The sequence below is a fragment of the Pantherophis guttatus genome, chromosome 2 (genome assembly GCF_059756535.1).
Source record: "Pantherophis guttatus breed Tessera chromosome 2, ASM5975653v1, whole genome shotgun sequence".
NCBI lineage: Eukaryota > Metazoa > Chordata > Lepidosauria > Squamata > Colubridae > Pantherophis > Pantherophis guttatus.
In genome coordinates this window covers 12357243-12379625 of record NC_142064.1, presented here as the reverse complement: position 1 = coordinate 12379625, position 22383 = coordinate 12357243, and the positions used below count along the sequence as shown (strand labels likewise).

At 43.6% G+C, this 22383-nt stretch overlaps 1 protein-coding gene across 6 annotated transcripts in view; it reads left to right on the top strand.

The window, feature by feature from the left end:
- Positions 1–22383, top strand: part of DYM (dymeclin) — a 279747-nt gene that overhangs the window by 58814 nt on the left and 198550 nt on the right. For all 6 annotated transcript variants that reach the window (XM_087885550.1, XM_034401768.3, XM_034401769.3 and 3 more), the window contains exons 5-7: positions 3204–3297; positions 6886–7019; positions 13340–13412. In XM_087885550.1, coding sequence (XP_087741676.1) covers positions 3204–3297; positions 6886–7019; positions 13340–13412 — 301 coding nt within the window. The remainder of the gene's footprint in view (positions 1–3203; positions 3298–6885; positions 7020–13339; positions 13413–22383) is intronic.

Here is a 22383-nt window from a genome sequence, read left to right as displayed (position 1 = left end):
GTCCCAAGGGTGTTTTTTTTCCAAAGACAGCTGGACTTCCTTTGTTTCTCCTTGAGGATGTTTCGCTGCTTCTCATCCAAATAAATAAATAAATAAATACATTTATTTCTATACCGCCCTTCTCTCGAAGGACTCAGGGCGGCGTATAGCCTATTAAAAGCACAAAGACAGACATCAGTTAAAAATAATTAAAATTATTCCATAATTTCGGCTCATATTTAAAAACCCCCAAATTTAAAACACCCAATTGAAAAATCATTACATTGATAGCCCGGCTTGGCGGAACAGCAGGGTCTTGAGGGCACAGCGAAATACACGGAGGTCGGAGATCTTACGCATTTCCGGGGGCAGTTCATTCCACAGGGCAGGGGCTCCCACAGAGAAGGCCCTCCCCCTGGGTGTCGCCAGCCGACATAACTTGGCTGATGGCACCCTGAGGAGACCCTCTCTGTGGGAGCGAACTGGCCGGTGGGAGGCTGTTGGTGGCAGAAGTCGGTCTCGAAGGTACCCGGGTCCTATGCCATGGAGTGCTTTAAAGGTGGTGACCAACACCTTGAATCGCACCCGGAAGACCACTGGGAGCCAGTGCAGCTCGCGCAGGAGAGGTGTCACGTGGGCACAACGGGTTGCGCCCATAACCACCCGCGCGGCCGCATTCTGGACCAGCTGGAGCCTCCGAGTGCTCTTCAAGGGGAGCCCCATGTAGAGAGCATTACAATAGTCCAGCCGGGAGGTGACAAGGGCGTGAGTTACCGTGCGCAAGGCGTCCCGGTCCAGAAAGGGCTGCAACTGGCGAATCAGGCGAACCTGATAAAAAGCCCCCCTGGCCATGGCCGTCATATGCTCTTCTAAAGACAGCCGTGCGTCCAGGAGGATGCCCAGATTGCGAGCCCTCTCTGTGGGGGGCAGAGATTCACCCCCAATAGTCAGCGATGGCATCAGAGGGTCACTTCCCCACTGCCTTGAAAGAGGCGGTGGTGAGGCCTCTCCTCAAGAAAATGGTTAGATTTTGCCGCTTTTATCGCCACTAGGTAGGTCTTGATATAAGACCTCACCAGTGTCCGGTCAGAATCAGATTGACTAGTCCTCCAGATGCTCTCTAGGTGTCTTTTCTGATGCTTCATCTCTCTCAGCTCCTCGGAGAACTAAGCAGCCAATTGAGATCGGCATCGGGTCAGAGGCCACAAAGGCACGACATGGTCCAAAGCTCTGGTGGCCGCACTCTCCCAGGCGGCCATCAGGTCTTCGGTCGGGTTGTGTGCCAGGGTCTCAGGAAACAGCCCAAGCTCCGTCAGGAACCTTTCGGGATCCATCAGGCGCCTGGGATGGAACCATCTGGTCGGTTCCGTCTCCCTGCGGCAGGGGGAAGCGGCTGGAAAGTCCAAGTGAAGGAGCGAATGATCTGTCCATGACAAGGGTTTAATGTCTAGATCCCCTCTACCAAGATCATTCAATCACTGACCAGAGATGAAAATCAAGTCCAGAGTGTGTCCCCCTATTGGACTAACTGGGTCAGGTCCATGGCCGCCATGGAAGCCATGAACTCCCGAGCCACCTCTGACGCCTCACCTGCGGATGGTAGGTTGAAATCCCCCATGACAATAAGTCTGGGGGTATCAACTGCCACCCCGGCAATAACGTCGAGTAGCTCGGGCAGGGTCGCCGCCACGTGTCAGGGAGCCAGGTACGTAGTCAGCAGACCCATCTGCATCCCACGGCCCCACTTCACAAAAAGGAACTCACATCCGGCTATCTGAGGAACAGTGGTCTCCCTCAGACAAAGACTTTCCCTAATAATCGCCGCCACTCCCCCACCCCTCCCCTGAGCCCTTGGCTGATTAAACGCACGGAAACCTGGTGGGCACATTTCAACGAGGGGGACCCCCCCTCCTGGCCCAACCAGGTCTCCGTAATACCTGCCAGGTCCGCACTCCCCTCCAAAATAAAATCACAAATGAGGGGGGCTTTGTTAACAACCGACCTGGCATTACATAACATCAGCCATGGACCCAGGGCTTGAGACTCTGTGCAACCCCGGGCACGAGTCGTGCATTGGGGGCCGGAGTGCGCAATCACTCGTAAACAGCGTATGCACACCCCCGGAGCATGATATGGCCCCCTGTGCCCATCATATCTGCCCCTCCCACTCATTATTTCAATTGCACTGCCCTTCCTATCACCCCCCTACTCCCTGGTCAAATTTCCTTTCACAACCCCTACGCTGCATCCTTCTGTTCAGCTCAGTTCAGAATTGAAGAAGCTTCTTGGATGAGATGCAGCAAAATGTTGTGACCTAGGCTTACTGAGTCATTACAAGACACAATTAGTCCCAAACAAACCTATTTTATTGTAACAGCTGAGAATTATGTTCATTCCCAGCTGAGTCCCAATTAATTGCAAAACAAGTCCTTCGGAAGAAGTCCTTTGGGATAATTACCAAACTTTATCTTCTTTGACACCCTGCCAAAGGCCTTACTTGGCCTTACTTGGCAAAGCCCCACGAAGTTCAGAAACAAACAAGAGATGCCGACTGGAAACAGAGTTAGCAATGTTGCCTTTGTCTCTCTTTTAAGCCTTACAGGAGGGGCCAATCATCTCCTGGCCTTACTCCCAAGTCATCCCTTTTGTTTTAGCTGCTCTTGCCTTCTGGCAGCTTTGCGCATGCGTGCACTAGGAACAGGCGACTCCGGGGGCTCTGGAGTCCGCGCATCACTCCCAGATGGCCCTGGCCCCATCTCTGCCTCCGATGCAGAGCCCTCATCCAGGCCTTCCCCTGACTCCAGGACTGGCCCATGTTCCTCCCCAGCCTCCTCACTGTCCGACCCCTGCAGGTTGCTGGCGGATCACAACACGAAATGTCTACAAGGAAAAAACCAAGAAAGTCCTGTTGCCTTTGGAAAAAGCAGCTTTAGGACATCTTGAATTTTTCTTTTTTCCCCATTTAAAGCATGTTGTCTCATCTGTTTGAGATGTGGCACCTTGAGGCTTCTCTGATGGCTAAACATCTCCTGGTATGCCTGGCTGAGATTACCAGCTCAGTAAATATGCTGAACAAATTTACAAAGAAAGAGGTACATTCTTTGTTGAGTTTGAGTGTAATATCCTGGTTAAGAGGACATAGGCTTGCAAACCTCGTGTTTAAACTAGATATAATCATTGTACAATCTGAAACATTACCTAACTTTTCCTGCTCTTCTTCCTAGTGGAGAATAATCCTCGGACAGGAAACCTTGCCTCACTGATTAAAGTCTTCCTTTCCAGAACCAAAGAATTAAAAATTTCAGCAGAATGTCAGAAGTAAGTGTGTTTTGTTACTTGCTGATTTTTGTTAACTTCAAAGCACAAATACCAAACCCAACCCTGGTTGAAACGCACATAGTTGCTACTGAGGGGGCTGGCTGATTGCTTCAGGGGCACAGCTAATAGTATTTTATGAAGTCTGAATCCTTCTATAATGGTCTCAGCTCTAGTAAACATTTCCATCAAAATGACTTGGAGGTAATGACAGTGAGAACAATTAATCAGTGGAACAACTTGCCTCCAGAAGTTGTGAATGCTCCAACACTGGACATTTTTAAGAAGAGATTGGACAACCATTTGTCTGAAGTGGTGTAGGGTTTCCTGCCTAAGCAGGGGGTTGGACTAGAAGACCTCCAAGGTCCCTTCCAACTCTGTTATTCTATTCTAATGATAACGTTCCCAACTGTTTTGTGGCAGGTAACACACAAAAACTGTAGTACATGCATTGACTTAGTGGTAACATTTTCTAAAACCAAGAAAGGCAAAATAGGTATCCCCCAATTCCCTTTTTTTTTTAAAAAAAAAGAAAATAAGTCAAATGCTCCATCACCCGAAAGCAGGACAAGAAACAATGGATGGAAATTAATCAAGGAGAGAACCAACCAAAACTAAGGAGAAATTTCCTGACAGAACAATTAATAAGTGGAATAATCTCCTTCCATAAGTTGTGGGTGCTCCAATACTGGAGGCTTTTAAGAAGAGATTGGACAACTATGTGTCTGAAATGGTGTAGGGTTTCCTGCTTGAGCAGGGGGTTGGACTAGAAGACCTCCAAGGTCCCTTCCAACTATAATATTCCAATCTGCTTGATTCTGTCCATCTGTCTAATACGACCTGACATACTGTACATAATTCTCCCAGCATCTGTGACTCTAGCTTTCCAAAAAAATGTAGCTGCTAGCCTCTAAAAACGTATCTGCTTGAGTAATATTACAATGTGTTCTGCACGGTGTTAATTATCCTGAATATTCCACGTTGTTAAGGTCATATTGCATCCGGTGACATTAGAATTAGAGACGAAGGACTTTTTCTGCTTGACACTTCCAAAGAAAGGAGGTGACTCAGTGAGATGTTTTTTGTTTTTTTTTGATAGATAATGGATTATAGAAAGCGACTTCATAACATTGTACAATATTATGAAATGATATTGATTTATTCTGTCATGGTTATGTAGTTATATTGGAGGTGGTGACCCTTTGAGAGCTGTAGGTAATGAAATTTTATTTTAATGGATGCTGATTAGCATACATTCTAAGTGACAATAAAGTTATTATTCTATTCTATTCTATTCTATTCTATTCTATTCTATTCTATTCTATTCTATTCTATTCTATGCCATCCCTATCCCTATCCCTATCCCTATCCCTATCCCTATCCCTATCTGTGAAGGAAAGGTTCTGTATTCGAATGAACGGTGACCCAATACGCACACAAATGCACCAAAGCATGTAAGTTGAGAGAGGAGTCTTGAGAAATTAACTGGTTTAATAATAAAACACATAAAAACAAAACCTACAAGAAGGCACCAACAGCCTAAAAGATTCTCCTCTCAGCAAAGTCCATTAGCTCTAATCCTCTTCCCAAGCATGGGAGGCTCTTTGCATTCTTTGTCAGTTTTCTCAGGAGCAAGGCGGTGACTCAGCTCTTTGTAGCAACTTCAGCTCTGGAGTAAGGTCTCAGGTGAGGTCTCTGGTCATGATCCGCTGGGCTCTGCAGTGAACGTGGCTCTCGTGCTCTGCTGCTGCTTATATACTGATCAACTGACCATTGGAAAGTGCGGGAAACTCAGAGCCAGGAAGCTGTGCTCTGATTGGTTCATTCAAACTGTTCAAACCAATCAATCAATTAGCTGCAGCAATATCCCTATTGCTATTGCTATTGCTATTGCTATTGCTATTCCTATTGCTATTCCTATTGCTATTCCTATTGCTATTCCTATTCCTATTCCTATTCCTATTCCTATTCCTATTCCTATTCCTATTCTACCCTACCCAACCCCCTTTGTCAAATCTTAGGACCGCAGCTAGCAACCTTTCATGGATTGTCTAGAATTCAGTACTTTCCTGTTCAGTAAAACATCCTGCATGTTTTAACAAAGCAGGGCTAGGTATAAAAAGAAGGCAGAACATTTTGGGGTTAGCCAAGGAATTTGGAGAGTCCATTGTAAGCATTCCCATAAATTGGGTGTTATCCATAAGGATCAAAGCTGGTGGGGTGGAAATCTTTATTTCTCACAGCAGGAAAAGCCTGATTGTAAACTTGGCAGGGGTGGTAGCAGGCTTCAAAAGGGCAGCTCTGACGATGGGCTGGAAAGAGTTAAGGGGGGAGCCCAAGACTTAGAACCTGGGGAAGCGACACATACAGAAGGCAAGATTTGAGGGTGTTGTTAGATCACTGTTAGACATATCTCATTTTATTTGTGCCCATGTGCCTTCCTAATTTTATGGAATACATCTGCTCCTCTGATCTACTGACATCTGCTTGAGAATGTGAAGAGAACTGGGCGACTTTGGGCCAGTCCCTCTCTCTCTCTCAGCCCAAGGCACCTCACAAGGTGGTTGTTATGGGGAAAATAGGAGGGCAAAAGAATATTAGATATTTTCATCACCTTTTTATAAAAATATTAAGTTGTGATATAAACAAACGAACGAACAAAAAGCAGATAGATAGATAGATAGATAGATAGATAGATAGATAGATAGATAGATAGATGGATGATTAATAGATGTGTATATGTGTATGTGTGAGAGAAGAGATGATGGATGGATGGATAAATGATTAATAGATGTGTATATGTGTGTGTGAGAGAGAAGATGATGATGGATGGATGGATGGATGGATAAATGATTAATAGATGTGTATATGTGTGTGAGAGAGATGATAGAGAGATAAAGAGTGAGAGAAGATGATAGGTAGGTAATAGGGAGGGAGGTAGATAGATAAGATGGATGGATGGATGGATGGATGGATGGATGGATGGATAGATAGATAGATAGATAGATGATAGATGAGAGAGATGATAGGTAGGTATATAGGTAATAGGTAGATAGGTAGATAGATAAGATGATAGATAGATAGGCAGGCAGGTAAGCAGGCAGACAGAATAAATGAGCATCTAATGTCATGAATGTATTGTAACGAATACAGGTAGTGCTCGACTTACAGCCACAATTTGAGCCCAACATTTTCTGTTACTAAATGAGAGAGCTATTAAGTGAGTTTTGTCCCATTTTATGACATTTCTTGCCTTCTTCTTAATAACACGATTGTAAGCTAAATCTGGCTTCCCCATTGACTTCCCTTGTCGGAAGGTCACCAAAGGAGAGGACACGACCCCAGGGCAACTTCAGCCATTATAAATACAAACCAGTTGCCGATCCTCTGAATTTTGATCACATGATTGAGGTTTGCTGCAACAGTCGTAAGTCTCAAAAAGGGCCACATGTCACTTTTCTTCAGTGCCCTTGCAATTTTGGATGGTCAGTAAATGAATGGTTGTAAGTCGAGGACTACCTGTATCTTGAAAGTTATTTTCTTCCTATATGGTTGGTATACGGGCTCTTGAAACTCCTGTTTCTCTTCCAGCCACCTCTTTATCTGGCAGGCTCAGAATGCTCTGTTTATTATCTGCTGCCTGTTGAAAGTGTTGATCTGTCAGATGTCAGAAGAGGAATTGCAGCTTCATTTCACCTATGAGGAAAAAACCCCAGGCTCTTATGGTAAATATTGAATTATTCCAACCAAACCAATGGCATCACACCTTGGCCGAAAGATTTTTATCGTTCTGCAGAATGTCTGTTCTTATGCTTCCTGGTTGGCCTTTCACAATACATCGTTCAGGGGTCATTTTATCCGAAATAGAGTTGTATGCAAAAGTTGAGGCATCCCTGGTCAGAATGGATGTTTCAGGGATTCCCCAGGGGTCCCTTGAGAGACGAAGAAATTGAAACGGAAAAGGAGTTTGGTATTTGCAGCAAAGCACTGATCTGAAAAACTCAGATTTTCAGGGGCTGCCATAAAAACCACTTGAGATCAGTGCCACAAAGAAGAGTTGGGGGGAGGTGTCAATCTATTCTCCAAAGCTCCTGAAGGCAGGACAAGAAACAAAGGATGGAAACTAATCAAGGAGAGAAGCAACATAGAACTAAGGAGAAATTTCCTGACAGTGAGAACAATTAATTAGTGGAACGATTTGACTGCAGAAGCTCTTCTTTTTAAGAAGAGTTTGGACACCTGTTTGTCTGAAATGGTATAAGGCATATTAATCTCGATTTAATTGAGGGCCACATCAGGGTTGTGTTTGACCTCGGGGGGCTAGAGTGGGTATGGCCAGGGTGGGCCTGGCCAGCTCAACGTCATTCGTGTTGGAGGTGCCTGTGGTGGCCCGAACACTCTGCCAGCGAAAACGGGCTCTCGAGCTTTGTTTTCGCCTGGGACGGCCTCTTGCAACACTCTGCCAGCGAAAACGGAGCTCGGAAGTGCTGCCTGTGGCCCTCCCGAGCTCCATTTTCGCTGGCAGAGGCACTGTGGGCCGGTCCTTTGCTGTTTCCAAGGCGGCCCCACGGGCCGGATCTGGCCCCCGGACCTTGAGTTTGACACCCCTGGCAAAGGGTTTTCTTCTTGATCAGGGAGTTGAACCAGAACAAGGGTCCCCAACCTCCAGGCTGCAGCCCACTACTGGGCCTCAAGCCGTTCGTAACCGGGCTGTGGAAGTGGCAGGCATGCATGTGTGCGCATCCCCACATGCGTGAGGAGCATGCAAGCACGTGCGCACGTGCTCCATTTGTGTGAGCTGCATCCGTGTGTGCCCGCCGCTCTCACAAATCGAACTGTGTGAAAACACATGCTTGCCTGTCATTCATTCAGAACCCTCCCCTCTCTCCTCCCACCAGGCCGTAAAGCTGGCACGGTTGGGGAACTCTGAACTAGAAGGCCTCCAAGGTCCCTTCCAACACGGTTACTCTGAAACATACCGCCAACTCTACCATGAAATGCTTATATAGTAAAGAAGGATCAAGGTTTGAGAACGGCCGTCGCAGTCCCCAGATTGCAAATCTGTGAGGGCTCTCAAACATTCAGCACACGCAAGAGTATTTCTGAGTTGCAAGAGTCACATGGGGAAGGTTGAGGAGAAAATCTCAAGTGTTAGAATAAAAGAGCTCTTAGCCAGCTGTAGAAAATGTTTGCTACCTGTTATTTTTGCCATAGGTTGAGATCAAGCACTGCCTAAAAAGGCTGTTGAAACTTCGGCATCTGCCACTGTGTTCTTAGTCTGAATCCATGAACAATTGGGTTATAAATGGCATACAAGCTTGCAAAGAAATACATTTAACTTTGTACCATGTACCAAAGATGATGTCAGGTTTTATTAGGGATTCTTTGAAATCTATAATTTGACTGGGATGCCCAGGTATGTGTATTTTTGCATACAATTGTTATATATAAAGAATGAAGTATAATTTATCTCCATTATAGCTCAACTCTTGCTGCCTTCACAACACTAATGCAGTAACAGCTGAATAGTAGTAACTGCGAGAGGGATCTTGGAATCCTAGTGGACAATCGCTTAAATAGGAGCCAGCTGTGCGCGGTAGCTGCCAAAAAAGCCAACCCAGTCCTAGGCATTAACAGGGATAGAATCAAAATCACATAAAGTATTATCATTTAATAATGCCTTGGGAAGACCACACTTGGAATATTGCATCCTGTTTGGTCGCCATGATATAGAAAAAAATGTTAAGACTCTAGAAAGAGTGCAGAAAAGAGCAATAAAGGTGATTAGGAGACTGGAGGCTATAACATATGAAGAACGATTGCAGGAATTGGGTATGTCTAATTTAATGAAAAGGAGAACTTGGCAGGGATGGGATTCTACTGGTTCGGACCGGTTCAGGCGAACCGGTAGCTCCAACAATCAGCTGGGAGCAAACTGCATCACCGAACCGGTTATTAAACCGGTAGGATCCCACCACTGGAACTAGGGGTGACAGCCTGCCCATGGTCACATGATCAAAATTCAGACGCTTGGCAACTGGTTCCTATTTATGACGGTTGCCATGTCCCAGGGTCGTGCGATCCTAGTCAGTGGGGAAGCCAAATTCACTTAACAGCCGTGTGACTAACTTGACAAATGCAGTGATTCACTTAGCAACGGTGGCAAGAAAGATCTTAAAATGAGGAAAAGCTCACTTAACCACTGTCTTGGTTAGCAACAGAAATTTTGTTGCTAATTTTGTTGCTCCGTCCTAGTCATAAGTCAAGGACTACCTCTAATTGTTTTTCTTTTACCCCATATCTTCGTTCCAATCAGGGGAAAGGAGAGGGTCACTAAACTCTTTCCCAATTATGAAGAAATATTTATATTATTTTGTTTCAGACAAGCAAACACTTAGTGAGATGCCTTTGGAGATTCTCAGTCATTGTTGTTGTAAAATTGGGAAATATGGTGTACAGAAAACAGACGGACAATTTTGTATTTTTTCTACTATTGAAATTATAACAAAAGATAATACAGTGGACATTAAAGCATATCGGTTTAGATGTTATTGCATACATTAATATTTATATGAAAATTAAAAAATTGTGTAAAAGATAGGGGTAAGTAATATGGAATAAGGAAAATGGAATGTAATAATTATGAATATGTTTATCTGTATGGAAATGTATGCTACTCAAACACTACACCATCCACATAATGATATGTATACATTTAAAAAAATAAATAAAAACTTGATGGAGATTCTCAGTCGTCCAGGTCATGTTGCCCCAAAGGTGCTTTTCCAAGAGGCAACTGGGCTTTCTTCTTTTTCTTTGAAGACGTTTCGCTTCTCAACCCAGAAGCTTCTCCAGCTCTTCCATTCCCCACCATTCCCCTTCCATTCCTGAAGAAGCTTCTGGGATGAGAAGTGAAACATCTTCAAAGAAAAACCAGTTGCTTCTTGTAAAAAAAACACCTTTGGGACAAACGCTTAAAGAATTATTCCGGTTATTCAAAGCAGCAAAACATCCAGGGTTAAGTTGGTTGAAGAAAGTGGCAATTATTATTATTATTTTTGCCTCGTTTAACAAACAATCTTTGGGAGAAAAAAGAAAAACAAGGTGCTTGTGTGTGGTCTATTGGTTTGGAGCAGGATCCAGAAGTCAGGAAATTGGAATTCCTCTTCGGTGTTGATCTCTGCTGCACTCTGATCTTCTGCCAGTTGATTGTTTCCTGTTTTAGTTTACCCTTCTATAAAATTGGAATAATTTCCTCTATTCGGGACGAATTGCGAAGCTTGGATAATGATGGCGTATAACCTTCCCTTTGTGCTTGGACATAATCCTGTAAATTCGCTTGTCCTGAAAAAACTTCCCCAAAAGTTTGTAAACACTGTAAGGTACAAAGAGCTGAGATGTTCCCGAGAAGCCAAAATGTAAAAGAGGAGGGGAAAAAAACAGGATCTGGTTGCTTTGGGATGCAGTGAAGCAGACAAATGAAAGCAATTGGATTTTTAGGCTTTGGCTTAATGACTGGGTTGGAGGGAAAAAGCGTTTATTTCCCAGAGCTTATTTTGTCAGCTGTGCGATGCCGATAATTCTGTGCGGATGGGCTAAGCTGAAAGAATTGCTAATTGCATCTCGCTCGGCCAATGGTTGGCCGTCTTTTAATCTTCTGATGCCTCGGCCTTGCTTGACCAATGGAAACGTAGAACCTAATTTATTTCTGAATGAGAGACATTTTTTTCCCCTGCAAATATATTTTCAATTTTCTTCAATTTCATTCACCTTACGAAAAGTTAACAAATGATCCCTTACTGTTGGGACATGCCCTAGTTATAGTTTGTGATGAGCAGAGTAACAGAATTAACAGAGTTGGAAGGGACCTTGGAGGTCAGGTAGTCCAATCCCCTGCTTAAGCAGAAGATCCTTTACCTGTGATGGCGAATTTATGGCACGCGTGCCACAGGTGGCACGTGGAGCCATATCGGTGGGCACGCAAGCGTTGCCCTAGCTGAGCTCCAGCATGCATGCGTGTGCCGGCCAACTAATTTTCAGGCCTTCTTGGCCCACCGGAAGTCAGGAAACAGATTGTTTCTGGCCTCCGGAGTGCCTCTGGGGATGGGGAGGCCCGTTTTTTGCTCTCCCCATGCTCATAGAAAGCCTCTGGAGCCTGGGGAGGGCAAAAAACGGGCCTACCGGGCCCACCGGACCATCATGTGCCAAAAGCAGGAGGAGCGCGGGGTGGGTGGGGCCAGGGGTGAAATCTACTTACCTTCCTTACTAGTTCGGAAGTGCATGTGCCGCATGCCCACATGCTTTGCTCGCACGCGCATCACATGCGCACGCAGACCTTCTGCACATGCGCAAAACCTGTGCATTTGCAGAAGGTAAAAAACACATTACTTCCTGGTTGAAACCAGGAAGTAATGACATCACAGGTGGGTGGGTGGAGTTTTGCTCCGCCATCGCTACCAGATCGCCGAACCAACAGCCAAAATCGCTACCAGACTGGGCAATCTGGTCCAATCCGGGAGCATTTCACCCCTGGGTGGGGTGCATTGAACTATGGGTGTGGACATGCGTGCATGTGACCCCCCCTCCCCCCTGCTTTTGGCACGTGACGGCAAAAAGGTTAGCCATCACTGTCCTATACCATTCCAGACAAGTGACTGTCCTATCTCTTCTAAAAGCCACCAGTGACGGAGCACCCAGAACTTCTGAAGGCAAGCCGTTCCACTGTTTGATTGTTTTCACTGTTATGAAGTTTCTCCTTGGTTCTAGGTTGCTTCTCTCCTTGATTAGTTTCTATCCATTGTTTCTTGTTTTACCTTTCTGGTTCTTTGGAAAATAGGTTGACCCCAATCTTCTTTCTGGCAGCCCTTCAAATATTGGAAGACGAATATTATGTCATCCTGCAAATTTTCTTGGATAATTAAGCCCTGATTTTTTTTTTTATTCTGCAAAGATTAATACTTGCTTGAATGATAAAGCAAAAAGAATTATAGATTAAGTTTCTGTCTCATTTTCTTCTTCCTTTTCTACCGAAAATGTTCTCACAAGTTCCTTTCTTTCCTTAAAGTTTGATTTCTGTATGACAGAGGCTTTTAACTATTTTCTAGATAATCTAGAATTAATTTTTGCCATTTACAGTAGGAGGTGTAATAGTAATGATCTGAAAACATGGAATTTTTAATTTGAATCCAATTTCTAGCCTGTATTTCAGTCAGCTGTTTTTGAGCCATTTTTAAAAATACACTGTTTAAAAAAAAAGATGGTGAAGTTTAAACTTTGGTAACTGGAAATTTGGATGAAATTTGGAAGCTAGAATAGAAAATAGAATAGAATAGAATAGAATAGAATAGAATAGAATAGAATAGAATAGAATAGAATAGAATAGAATAGAATAGAATAGAATAGAATAGAATTTTTTATTGATCAAGTATGATTGGACACACAAGGAATTTGTCTTAGTGCATACCCTCTCAGTGTACATCAAAGAAAAGATATGTTCATCAAGAATCATGAAGTACAACACTTAATGATAGTCATAGGGTACAAATAAGCAATCAGGAAACAATATCAATATAAATCGTAAGGATCCAAGCAACAAAGTTACAGTCATACAGTCATAAGTGGGAGGAGATTGGTGATAGGAATGATGAGAAGATTAATAGTAATAGTAATGCAGACTTATGTAGTGAATAGTTTTGACAGTGTTGAGGGAATTATTTGTTTAGCAGAGTGATGGCGTTCGGGAAAAAACTGTTCTTGTGCCTTGTTGTTCTGGTGTGCAGTGCTCTATAGCATCGTTTTGAGGGTAGGCGTTGAAACAGTTTATGTCCAGGATGCGAGGGGTCTGTAAATATTTTCACAGCCCTCTTTTTGACTCGTGCAGTATACAGGTCCTCAATGGAAGGCAGGTTGGTAGCCACTGTTTTTTCTGCAATTCTAATGATCCTCTGAAGTCTCTGTCTGTCTTGTTGGGTTGCAGAGCCAAACCAGACAGTTATTACTGCACTAATGTTGAACTATCCAGTAAAATTTCCTTATTTTCTTTTAGGATCCGAATATGAAGATCTTATGGAAGAATTACTTTGCTGCCTCATTCAGCTGATTGTTGAGGTTCCTCTTTTGTAAGTAGATTTCATATATTCTGTTTCCATTTGGGTTCCCTCCAGATGCAATGTGATTACAATACCAATAATCCTCAGGCCTCATGGTCATATTGAAAAGGGCAGATCTCCACATACTACCTTGACTTCCTGAAGAAAAAGCAAGACATAAACCTAACAAAATAAAAACTGGCCCTTTCTAATTGGAAATTCAAATATCTATTTTACATAATAATGATTATAGGCTATGCATTTTAACTCCCTTTTAATTTTTTAAAAATACTCATTCTTCTAGAATTCCATAGTTACACTTCAGTCCACATTATGATAACCAGATTTGTAATAGTCAGACAAAAAACACAGAACAAATTTTATTTCTGTTGGATCCACTAAATGTAATGTCAGGAGCTGTTTCTGAATGTTTAGATTATGTTCAAAAAAGTATTTGCAAAAGATAACAAGAAAGAGGAGGTTAGGGAATGAGATTTTTTTAAAAAAGAATGTTAGCATGCCCCATCTGATTACAATCAGATGAATTGAAGTGTTCTTGAGTGGAAAATCATGGGAAATTGTAAATATTGTTTGCATGTGTCTCGGGATTAGCACAATAATTATTTTTACTATATTGCCCTGGAGAAAAGCTAAAGTGCACAGAAATTAATTTGGTCTTAGCGGGATTTTGCCCATGGCAGCCTTAGAACTTATTTATTTATTTTATTATTTATTAATTCAATTTGTATGCCGCCCCCTCTCCGAAGACTCAGGGCGGCTCACAATGCATTTAAAATCATTATAAAAAACATTTAAAAATTAAAAACATTAAAACTCATTCACACCATTCATGGCCGGATCTCGCTGGTTCGCAAGAGTGAGATCAACGGCCCCAGGCCTGCCGGAAAAGCCAGGTCTTCACTGCTTTTCGGAAGGCCAATAGGGTGGGGATGGTCCGGACCTCAGGAGGTAACTGGTTCCAGAAAGCTGGGGCAGCCACAGAGAAGGCCCTCCCCTGCGGGCCCACCAGCTGGCATTGTTTAGCTGACGGGACCCAGAGGAGACCAACTCTGTGGGATCTTACCACAGTTGGGAGTTATGCGGTAGAAGGCGGTCTCGAAGATACTTACTCTCTCTGTCTCAGGATCAGAGGTGGGTTTCAGATATTTTTACCACCGGTTCGCCCCCCGTGCGTGCCTTCCGTGCATGCACCCGGCCTCGAAAACATGGCTAAATAGGACGGCATAATGGGTGGGCGGGCCCGGGCCCACCTGTGATCTCCGCTACCAGTTTGCCCGAACCAGTACCAACTGGCTGAATACCACTTCTGCTCAGGATAAATTTCCTTATAAATTCAGAGGCTTTCCTTAACCTTCAGTAAATTAGCCCAATAGCTACTTTTGATTTTTGTTGCCTCATCTTTATATAGATGAAGAATTTTCTACCAAAGTGGACTCAAAGGTTTTTTTTTTCAAAAGACAACTGGGTTGTTGTTGTTTTTTTGAGAAAGAAGAAGTTTGCTTCTTATCCCAGAAGCTTCATCAGTGAAGCGAAATGTTTTCTTTTCCCTCAAAAAAAACCCAGTCCAGTTGCCTTTTGAAAAAAAAAAAAGCACCTTTGAGGCAACTATGACCTGAATGACTGAGAATCTCCATAGACATTTACCAAAGTAGACAGAATTTACAATGCAACCAGAATAGAGCTGGAAGGGACGTTGAAGATCTTCTAGCCCAATCCTCTGCTTAAGCAGGAGACCCTGTACAATTTGAGACAAGTGTCCATCCAGTCTCTTCTTAAAAACCTCCAGTGATGAAACAGCCACAACTTCTGAAGGGGAGCCTTTCCACTGGTTAATTGTCCTTACTGTTAGGGAGTTTCTCCTTAATTCCAGGTTGCTTCTTTCCTTGACGAGTTTCCATCCATTGTTTCTTGTCCTGCCTACAGGTGCTTTGGAGAATAGGTTGACTTCCCTGCTCTTCTTTGTGGCAGCCCCTCAAAAAACCTGTTTTGAGGTTCTTATTTTTCTGAGTTAGCCTTAAGATTTCAGATTTCTCTCTTGCAGCTTTTTAATATTTTGTACTGCTGATTGACCATTCCACAGGATGCTGGACAAGTATTTAGCGTTTTGATAAAGGCACAGTTGGGTTTTTGTTTTTTATTTTGGAAGCCCTGTGCTCTTGAAATCTGATTCTGTCGCCAGTACATTAACAGTGGGGCAGTTGCTGTTTAATGAATTGGTGATGAGACTTACTCTTTCTGATAATGGCAAAGAGCCATTATCCATACTTCCCGCAACAGTGATAATTTCTGTTTGTGGCAGATTAGAAGAAAAGCTGGAGGTGAAAGAATAGAATAATATAAAAATATTAATAAATGTTGGCAGCATCGGGGAATAGGGTGTTAAGCAGACATCCAAAATAGTTTGCAACTAGAGTCCAGTCTATGGTTTTCCCAGTTGCAATGTATGGCTGTGAAAGTTGGACCATAAGAAAGGTTGAGCGACAAAGAATTGAAGCCTTTGAACTCTGGTGCTGGAGAAGACTCCTGCGAGTCCCTTGGACTGCAAGGCGATCAAACCGGTCAGTCCTAGAGGAGATCAACCTGGACTGCTCTTTAGAAGGCCAGATCCTGAAGATGAAACTCAAATACTTTGGCCACCTAATGAGAAGGAAGGACTCACTGGAGAAGAGCCTAATGCTGGGAACGATTGAGGGCAAAAGAAGATGGGGACGACAAAGAACGAGGTGGCTGGATGGAGTCACTGAAGCAGTCGGCGTGAGCTTAAATGGACTCCAGAGGATGGTAGAGGACAGGAAGGCCTGGAGGAACGTTGTCCATGGGGTCGCAATGGGTCGGACACGACTTCGCAACTAACAACAAAGAGTCCAGTCCTGTAAAATCAGTAGCCAGGATCCAGAATTCTATAAAATTGGTTTCAGAAGCCTGTCAAAAAAAAAGAGAGATTTTTTAGAGGGTGTTAGTTTAATGGATAGTTAAGCAATTTAGTTTATTGTTAAAAGTTAACAGAAATACCTTGTGTTCTGCTCTGGGAAGTTGGGGAGGGGGAGGGGGGGTTGGGTGGGAGGGTTGTGGGAAAACTGCTTTTTCTCTAATAAAACTTTTTCAATAAAAAAAAAGATATATATTTTAGAAGCAAATATGAGGCAGTAATTTTCTGCATGAAACACTAAGTCTAAGAGTAGAATAGAATGAGCTGGAAGGGCTTGTTTGTTAATCTACCCTCTTACCAATAAAGAAGAATATTTGTAGCTCAGGATTGAAATAAAGGATCCTTGGTGCTTCTGCGTTGTTTTCTTGAAGACATTTCATTACCCAAACTAGGTAACATCATCAAGTGCTAGACTGACTAGCACTGATGATGTTACCTAGCTTGGGTGATGAAACATCGGCAAGAAAACAAGCAAGCTCAGAGAGCACCAAGGGCTCCTCAATCAACCCTGTCCCTTGCATATAGACCAGGGGTCTGCAATCTTAAACACTCAAAGAGCCGTTTGGACCCGTTTCCCACAGAAAAGAAAATACCGGGAGCTACAAAACCTGGGTGGGCGTGGCCAACTCAACGTCACTCACTTCCTGCAGTCACATGACCCCCCCCCCCCAGCCATGCCTACCAGGTCATTAGGGCAGAGAACCGGTTGTTTAAAAACACTGGGAACCACAGAACCCTTTTGACATCTCTCTCCCTCCCTCCTCCCCTCTCCCTCTCTTTCCCCCTCTATCTCTGTATCTCTCACTCTCTCCCCATCTCTCTTTATTTGCCCTGGCCACTTCTCCATCCACCGCCGTCGCCCTTATCTTCTCAGACCAGGTGAGGAGTGACTGGGAGGGGAGGGCGAGGAGGGGGGGTAGCCAATGGTGGGATCACCTGACAGGGAGCCACGACGGAGGGCCCAAAGAGCCGCATGTGGCTGACACCCGATGTAGACAAAGTAATCACGGCTTGCTTGGCCAATTCCTGAGGCTTTCCCCCCCCTTCTATAGTAGCTATTCATGCCATGTATCTCGATGGGTTTGTGAAGAGCTTTGAGCAGCATGCAAAACCAAACTAGGCATATGTCCCGACTACTATGTTTTCACATCATGCTAAGCTACAGTTACGGACACTGAGCCAATCACTAGCTAGGATTTATTGCACTAAAGCAAATCATTGTTTATGTTAAGTGAAAAAGCAGGCAAAGCAGATTATGGTTTCCTGCTGGGTTCATGTGGCAAATGAAACCAACAGGAAATTGTCCTTTCTGTTTCTCATGTAGGGATAGGCTCTGCCTCAAAGCTGAAAGTGAATTTTGATCCCTAATTAAATTCATGCCAACCAAACTTGCCTGCTGGATTGCCGTTTGCCCAGCCAAATGAGCACTTTTCTCTAATTAAAATTCCCAAAGAAGGATCTTTTTTTCCCCCCAGTCTGAGATTAAACTGGACAGTGTCCAGGAATTCATCTAAGATATAGAATAATTAAATGAGAAAATTTGGGAAACGACGAGAAATATGTTGTGCATGTTCTGGATTGTGCCAAAGAATTTAATATATTACGTTTGAACTTGAGGTAAAAGCTATAAGGTTTTGTTATTTCACATATTTATTTAATATCTGAAGTATATTATAGTAAATCTTTAAGTATAATTGACAATTCATATCTGGAGAATCCTTAAAATGTCAAGAGACTTCAACAGCTTTTATTTGACATTTTTAATCTCTTCCTGTTAACCTGAACATTTATGTAGATATGTTTGTAACTTTCACTTCAGCCACCAAGAATTATGATGATTAGATCAAATGGCAAGGGGAAATGAGATAGTAAACCTTGGCTTATTTTCCAAAGCATCGAAGGGCTGGACAAGAAGTAGTAATGGGTGGAAGCTTGTTAAAGAGAGATCCAACCTAGAAGTAAAAAAAGAAAAAGAAATTTTCTGATAGAACAATTAATGGAATTTCTTGCCTTCTGGATTTGTGAGTGCTCCATCAGTGGAGATTTTCCAAAATAGGCTGAACAACCATTTGACTGGGATTGATATAAAGTCTCCTGCTTTGAACAGAGGGTTGGACTAGAAGACCTTTAAGGTCCCTTCCAGCACTAGGAGTTTATGTTCTATTTACAGTCCCTTATTTGTTGAAACTACTGGAGAATAAAACTCTGAACTTTTTCAAGATCTATAGCTTGCAGAACTAAATTAAAGAGCATGAATTTTCTCTCCGAGCAAATAGCAGCTAATTTTTAAAAACCGTATCTGGCACAGCCTTGAAAATTTGGAAATCTATACTATAAATGCAAAATTGCTTTAGCACAAGTTTCCCTTCATTTTAGATGCTCTTCCTCCCTTGGAAAGCGAGGGGATTAGAAGCTTCCTATCGGAATGAGTAGCATTGTTGCTGTATCTAAATTCAACAGATGGTGTAATTTACCACATGGCACTATGCTCCCCATTAAGATGTAGCTGCAAGGTGTATTTTTTCCTTGACCCAAACAAGAAAGTTTCTTCATTTCCTCGCTTGTTTAAAAGCAAAGAGGACGATAGAAACGTGCAAGTGAAATTCGCTCTCGCTCCTAAACACCAAGCAATGGTTTGATATTCCATCTGAAAGCACCCGGTCTCTATAAGCAAATCCTGCTGTTGAAAGAGGTGTTTCTATTTATTTTATAGAATGGCTGACTTGGTACAAGCGTGGAAACGTTAGCAATCGGGTGTAATTTTGCGTGACTTAACAGATACATATATTTTTTGTTTTCATTTTTACGGATGAATATAAACCTAGGTAGGGTGAGAAATGGAAGCGTTGAGTGTCCTGAGGTTTTGTCTGCAGTCCAAGGAATGACTCACGAGCGAGACATCTTAATTCCCTTTTGTAGCTGCTGAATCCACTCCCTTCCTTTCTATGGAGGTGGAAGAATTAACTGGGAATATTTCCTGTTCTTTCTTTTCAAATAAAGAGGATGGCAAAAGAGGTCACTGTTGGGTTTTTGGCTTCCCGTTATTTTTCAGAAGTAAATTGAGAAGCTTCCCAAATGTTTCTCAAACAAGCATCGCTAGTGTATTCTTTGCATTGCATGTTTGCCATTAGTGGATGTTTAATTTGGAGAGCATTGCCAAGAGGAAAGACCACATTCCTCGGAGATCACCAAACATGAGGTTTTGCCTTTCAGTATCCTGAACTGGCTTCATCCTTTTTTTGGCAACTCGCCTTTCACTTTTCTGGTCAACCCTTGGGAAATGTGGCAATCAAGCCCTTTTCCTTTATTATTTGAATGTTGATGCTTGAATCCGTCTCTTCTGGCAACCGTCCTAAATTAGTGAACTTTTAACCTTGGATGCTTCCGGTGAAATTCGACTTGTTAGGAGATGAAGAATAAGAAATGGCTTTTGTTCAGAAAAGCTGACGTGGGACGAGTCTATAGGTCAGTGATTCCCAGCAAGGGTACCCAAATATTGTTATCCTGCCGTCCTTATCAGCGCAAAACATCTGGGCATCCCAAACCACCACTATAAACATTGCAAAGCCTTGATGCCATTTTGGTATCGCAGATCAGCGAGGCTGAAAAGCCTGAGATAAAAAAAAAAAAAGTACTTACCGCACAAGATCGCTGAAATTAAAGAACCCGATAAGAGGTACAAAAAAGGGGCAGCCAAATGGATTAAAAGGGATTGCTTCTTCTGAGGCAAGACTCTATAATTCTTACAAAACTCTAAATAGGAGACGGCGTGATAGACACAGATAAAATCCGAACTTGGATTTCAACCCTCTTGAAATTGCGCACACACACACACACACACACACACACACAGAGAGAGAGAGAGAGAGAGAGAGAGAGAGAGAGAGAGAGAGAGATTTGGGACTCCTCAACAAGTGCAGAGTTTAGCTTTCAAGAAATATGGGAAAGGAGAGCACATTTAGATGGTTTTAAAGGGAAGCCAGGACAAATTCAGAAACATAAACAGTATAACAGAGTTGGAAGGGACCTTGGAGGTCTTCTAGTCCAGTGGTCTCCAACCGTTCCAGGTCGGCAGACCAGAACAGAGGCAGCAGCCATGGAAGGGGAGAGGGGATAGTTTTGCGTGAATGCGCTGCTTTCACAAATGCAGCTTCACGCCTGTCCCCTCGCATGCCATTTCCACGGGCCAGTTCTGAATGGACAGGGCCCGGGGTCACGGAACAGGATTTGTTCTTCTAGTTCAACTCTCTGCTCAAGCAGAAGACCCTATACCTGTGATGGCGAACCTATGGCACGCATGCCAGAAGTGGCACGCAGACCCATCTCTCTGGGAACACCAGCCGTTGTCCGTGGTTCCTCCAGGTTCTGGTGCGCACATGCGCGCTGGCAGGCTGGTCTTCGTGCACGCAGGAGCACCAGAAACTGGAAGACCAGGTGACTGGCGCACATGCGCATGCCGGAAAGCGGAAGCTCAGCTTCCCAGTGCATGCAAAGACCAGCTGGCTGGCTCTTCCGGTTTCCAGTGCTCCCGCATGTGCGTACCAGGGAGCTGCTCTTCTGGTTTCCAATGCTCTCCTGCATGTGTGCTCACTCCCATTTAGGCACTCGGTGCCGAAAAGGTTTGCCAACACTGCCCTATACCATTTCAGACAAGTGGCTGTCCAGTCTCTTAGAAGCCTCCAGTAATGGAGCACCCACAACTTCTGGAGGCAAGTTGTTCCACTGGTGATTGATTGATTGATTGATTGATTTATATGCCACCCTTCTCCGGAGACTGAGGGCGGCTTACAATGCATTTATAGCAATAGCCTTCATACTTTTGTATATACCTGCTTAGTAGGGCTTTTGGCCCCTCCTAAGCAGTGTTCTATTTTATACAAAGTCAGCTTATTGCCCCCGCAAACCGGGTCCTCATTTTACCTACCTCGAAAGGATGGAAGGCTGAGTCAACCTTGAGCCTGGTGAAATTTGAACTTGCAGTAATTGCAGGCAGCTGGTGTTACTTAACAGTGCTTTAGTCTGCTGCGCCACCAAGGCTCTTTTAATTTAATTGTCCTGACTGTTAGGAAATTTCTCCTTCATGGAGGACAGGGCTATCCGTGGCTATTTGAAAATCTTTGACATCATAGACTTGCATACTTTGAACACCAGATGATAGGAAGCAACAGAGGAAGATGTTACTGCTCTTATTTTCCTACCTTTGAACTTCCTGGACCCAATACTAAACCGCTGTGGCATATGCTGGACTTAATCAGCCACAAATGAAAAACACAAATTGACAAATGTCTTTCATAATATTGAAAGTACTTCAATATTATGTACTGTACTGTTTTGTACTGTTAAGGTTCTAAGTATGAAACACTTCTATGGCTATTATATTTTCACTAAGTTTAATTTTTTTTTTGTGGGGGTGTAAAGAGCCAGTTTGGTTTAGTGGTTAGTGGCATCAGGTTAGAAACCAGAAGACTGCGAGTTCTAGTTCCAGCTCGGGCCTGCAAATTTGGCTGGGTGCCCTTGGGCCAGTCATTCACTCTCAGCCCTGTGAAAAAGGCAAGGGCAAATCACTTCTAAAAACCTTGCCAAGAAAACTTTAGGGACTAGTCTAGACAGTTGGCCGGAGTCAACAATGACTTGAAGACACAATAACTCAGTAATTCTATACTAATATTTCCATGTTGGAAGCACCAAAGTGCTTTCGTAGTGAAAGGATTTGCTGGTGACATCACTGTTGCCCAGGGGATGCCTAGTTGGGGGCTCCTTTCACTTCCCCATGAAGGTGCCTACCTAAGCGGTACCATTTATCTTCTCATGCTTGCCCAGGGGTGAAATCCAGCAGGTTCTGACAGGTTCTGGAGAACCGGTAGTAGAAATTTTGAGTAGTTTGGAGAACCAGCAAATACCACCTCTGGCTAGCCCCAGAGTGGGGTGGGAATGGAGATTTTGCAATATCCTTCCCCCAGGAGTGGGGAGGGAATGGGAATTTTGCAGTATCCTTCCCCTGGAGTGGGTTGGGAATGGGGATTTTGCAGTATCCTTCCCCTGCCACGCCCA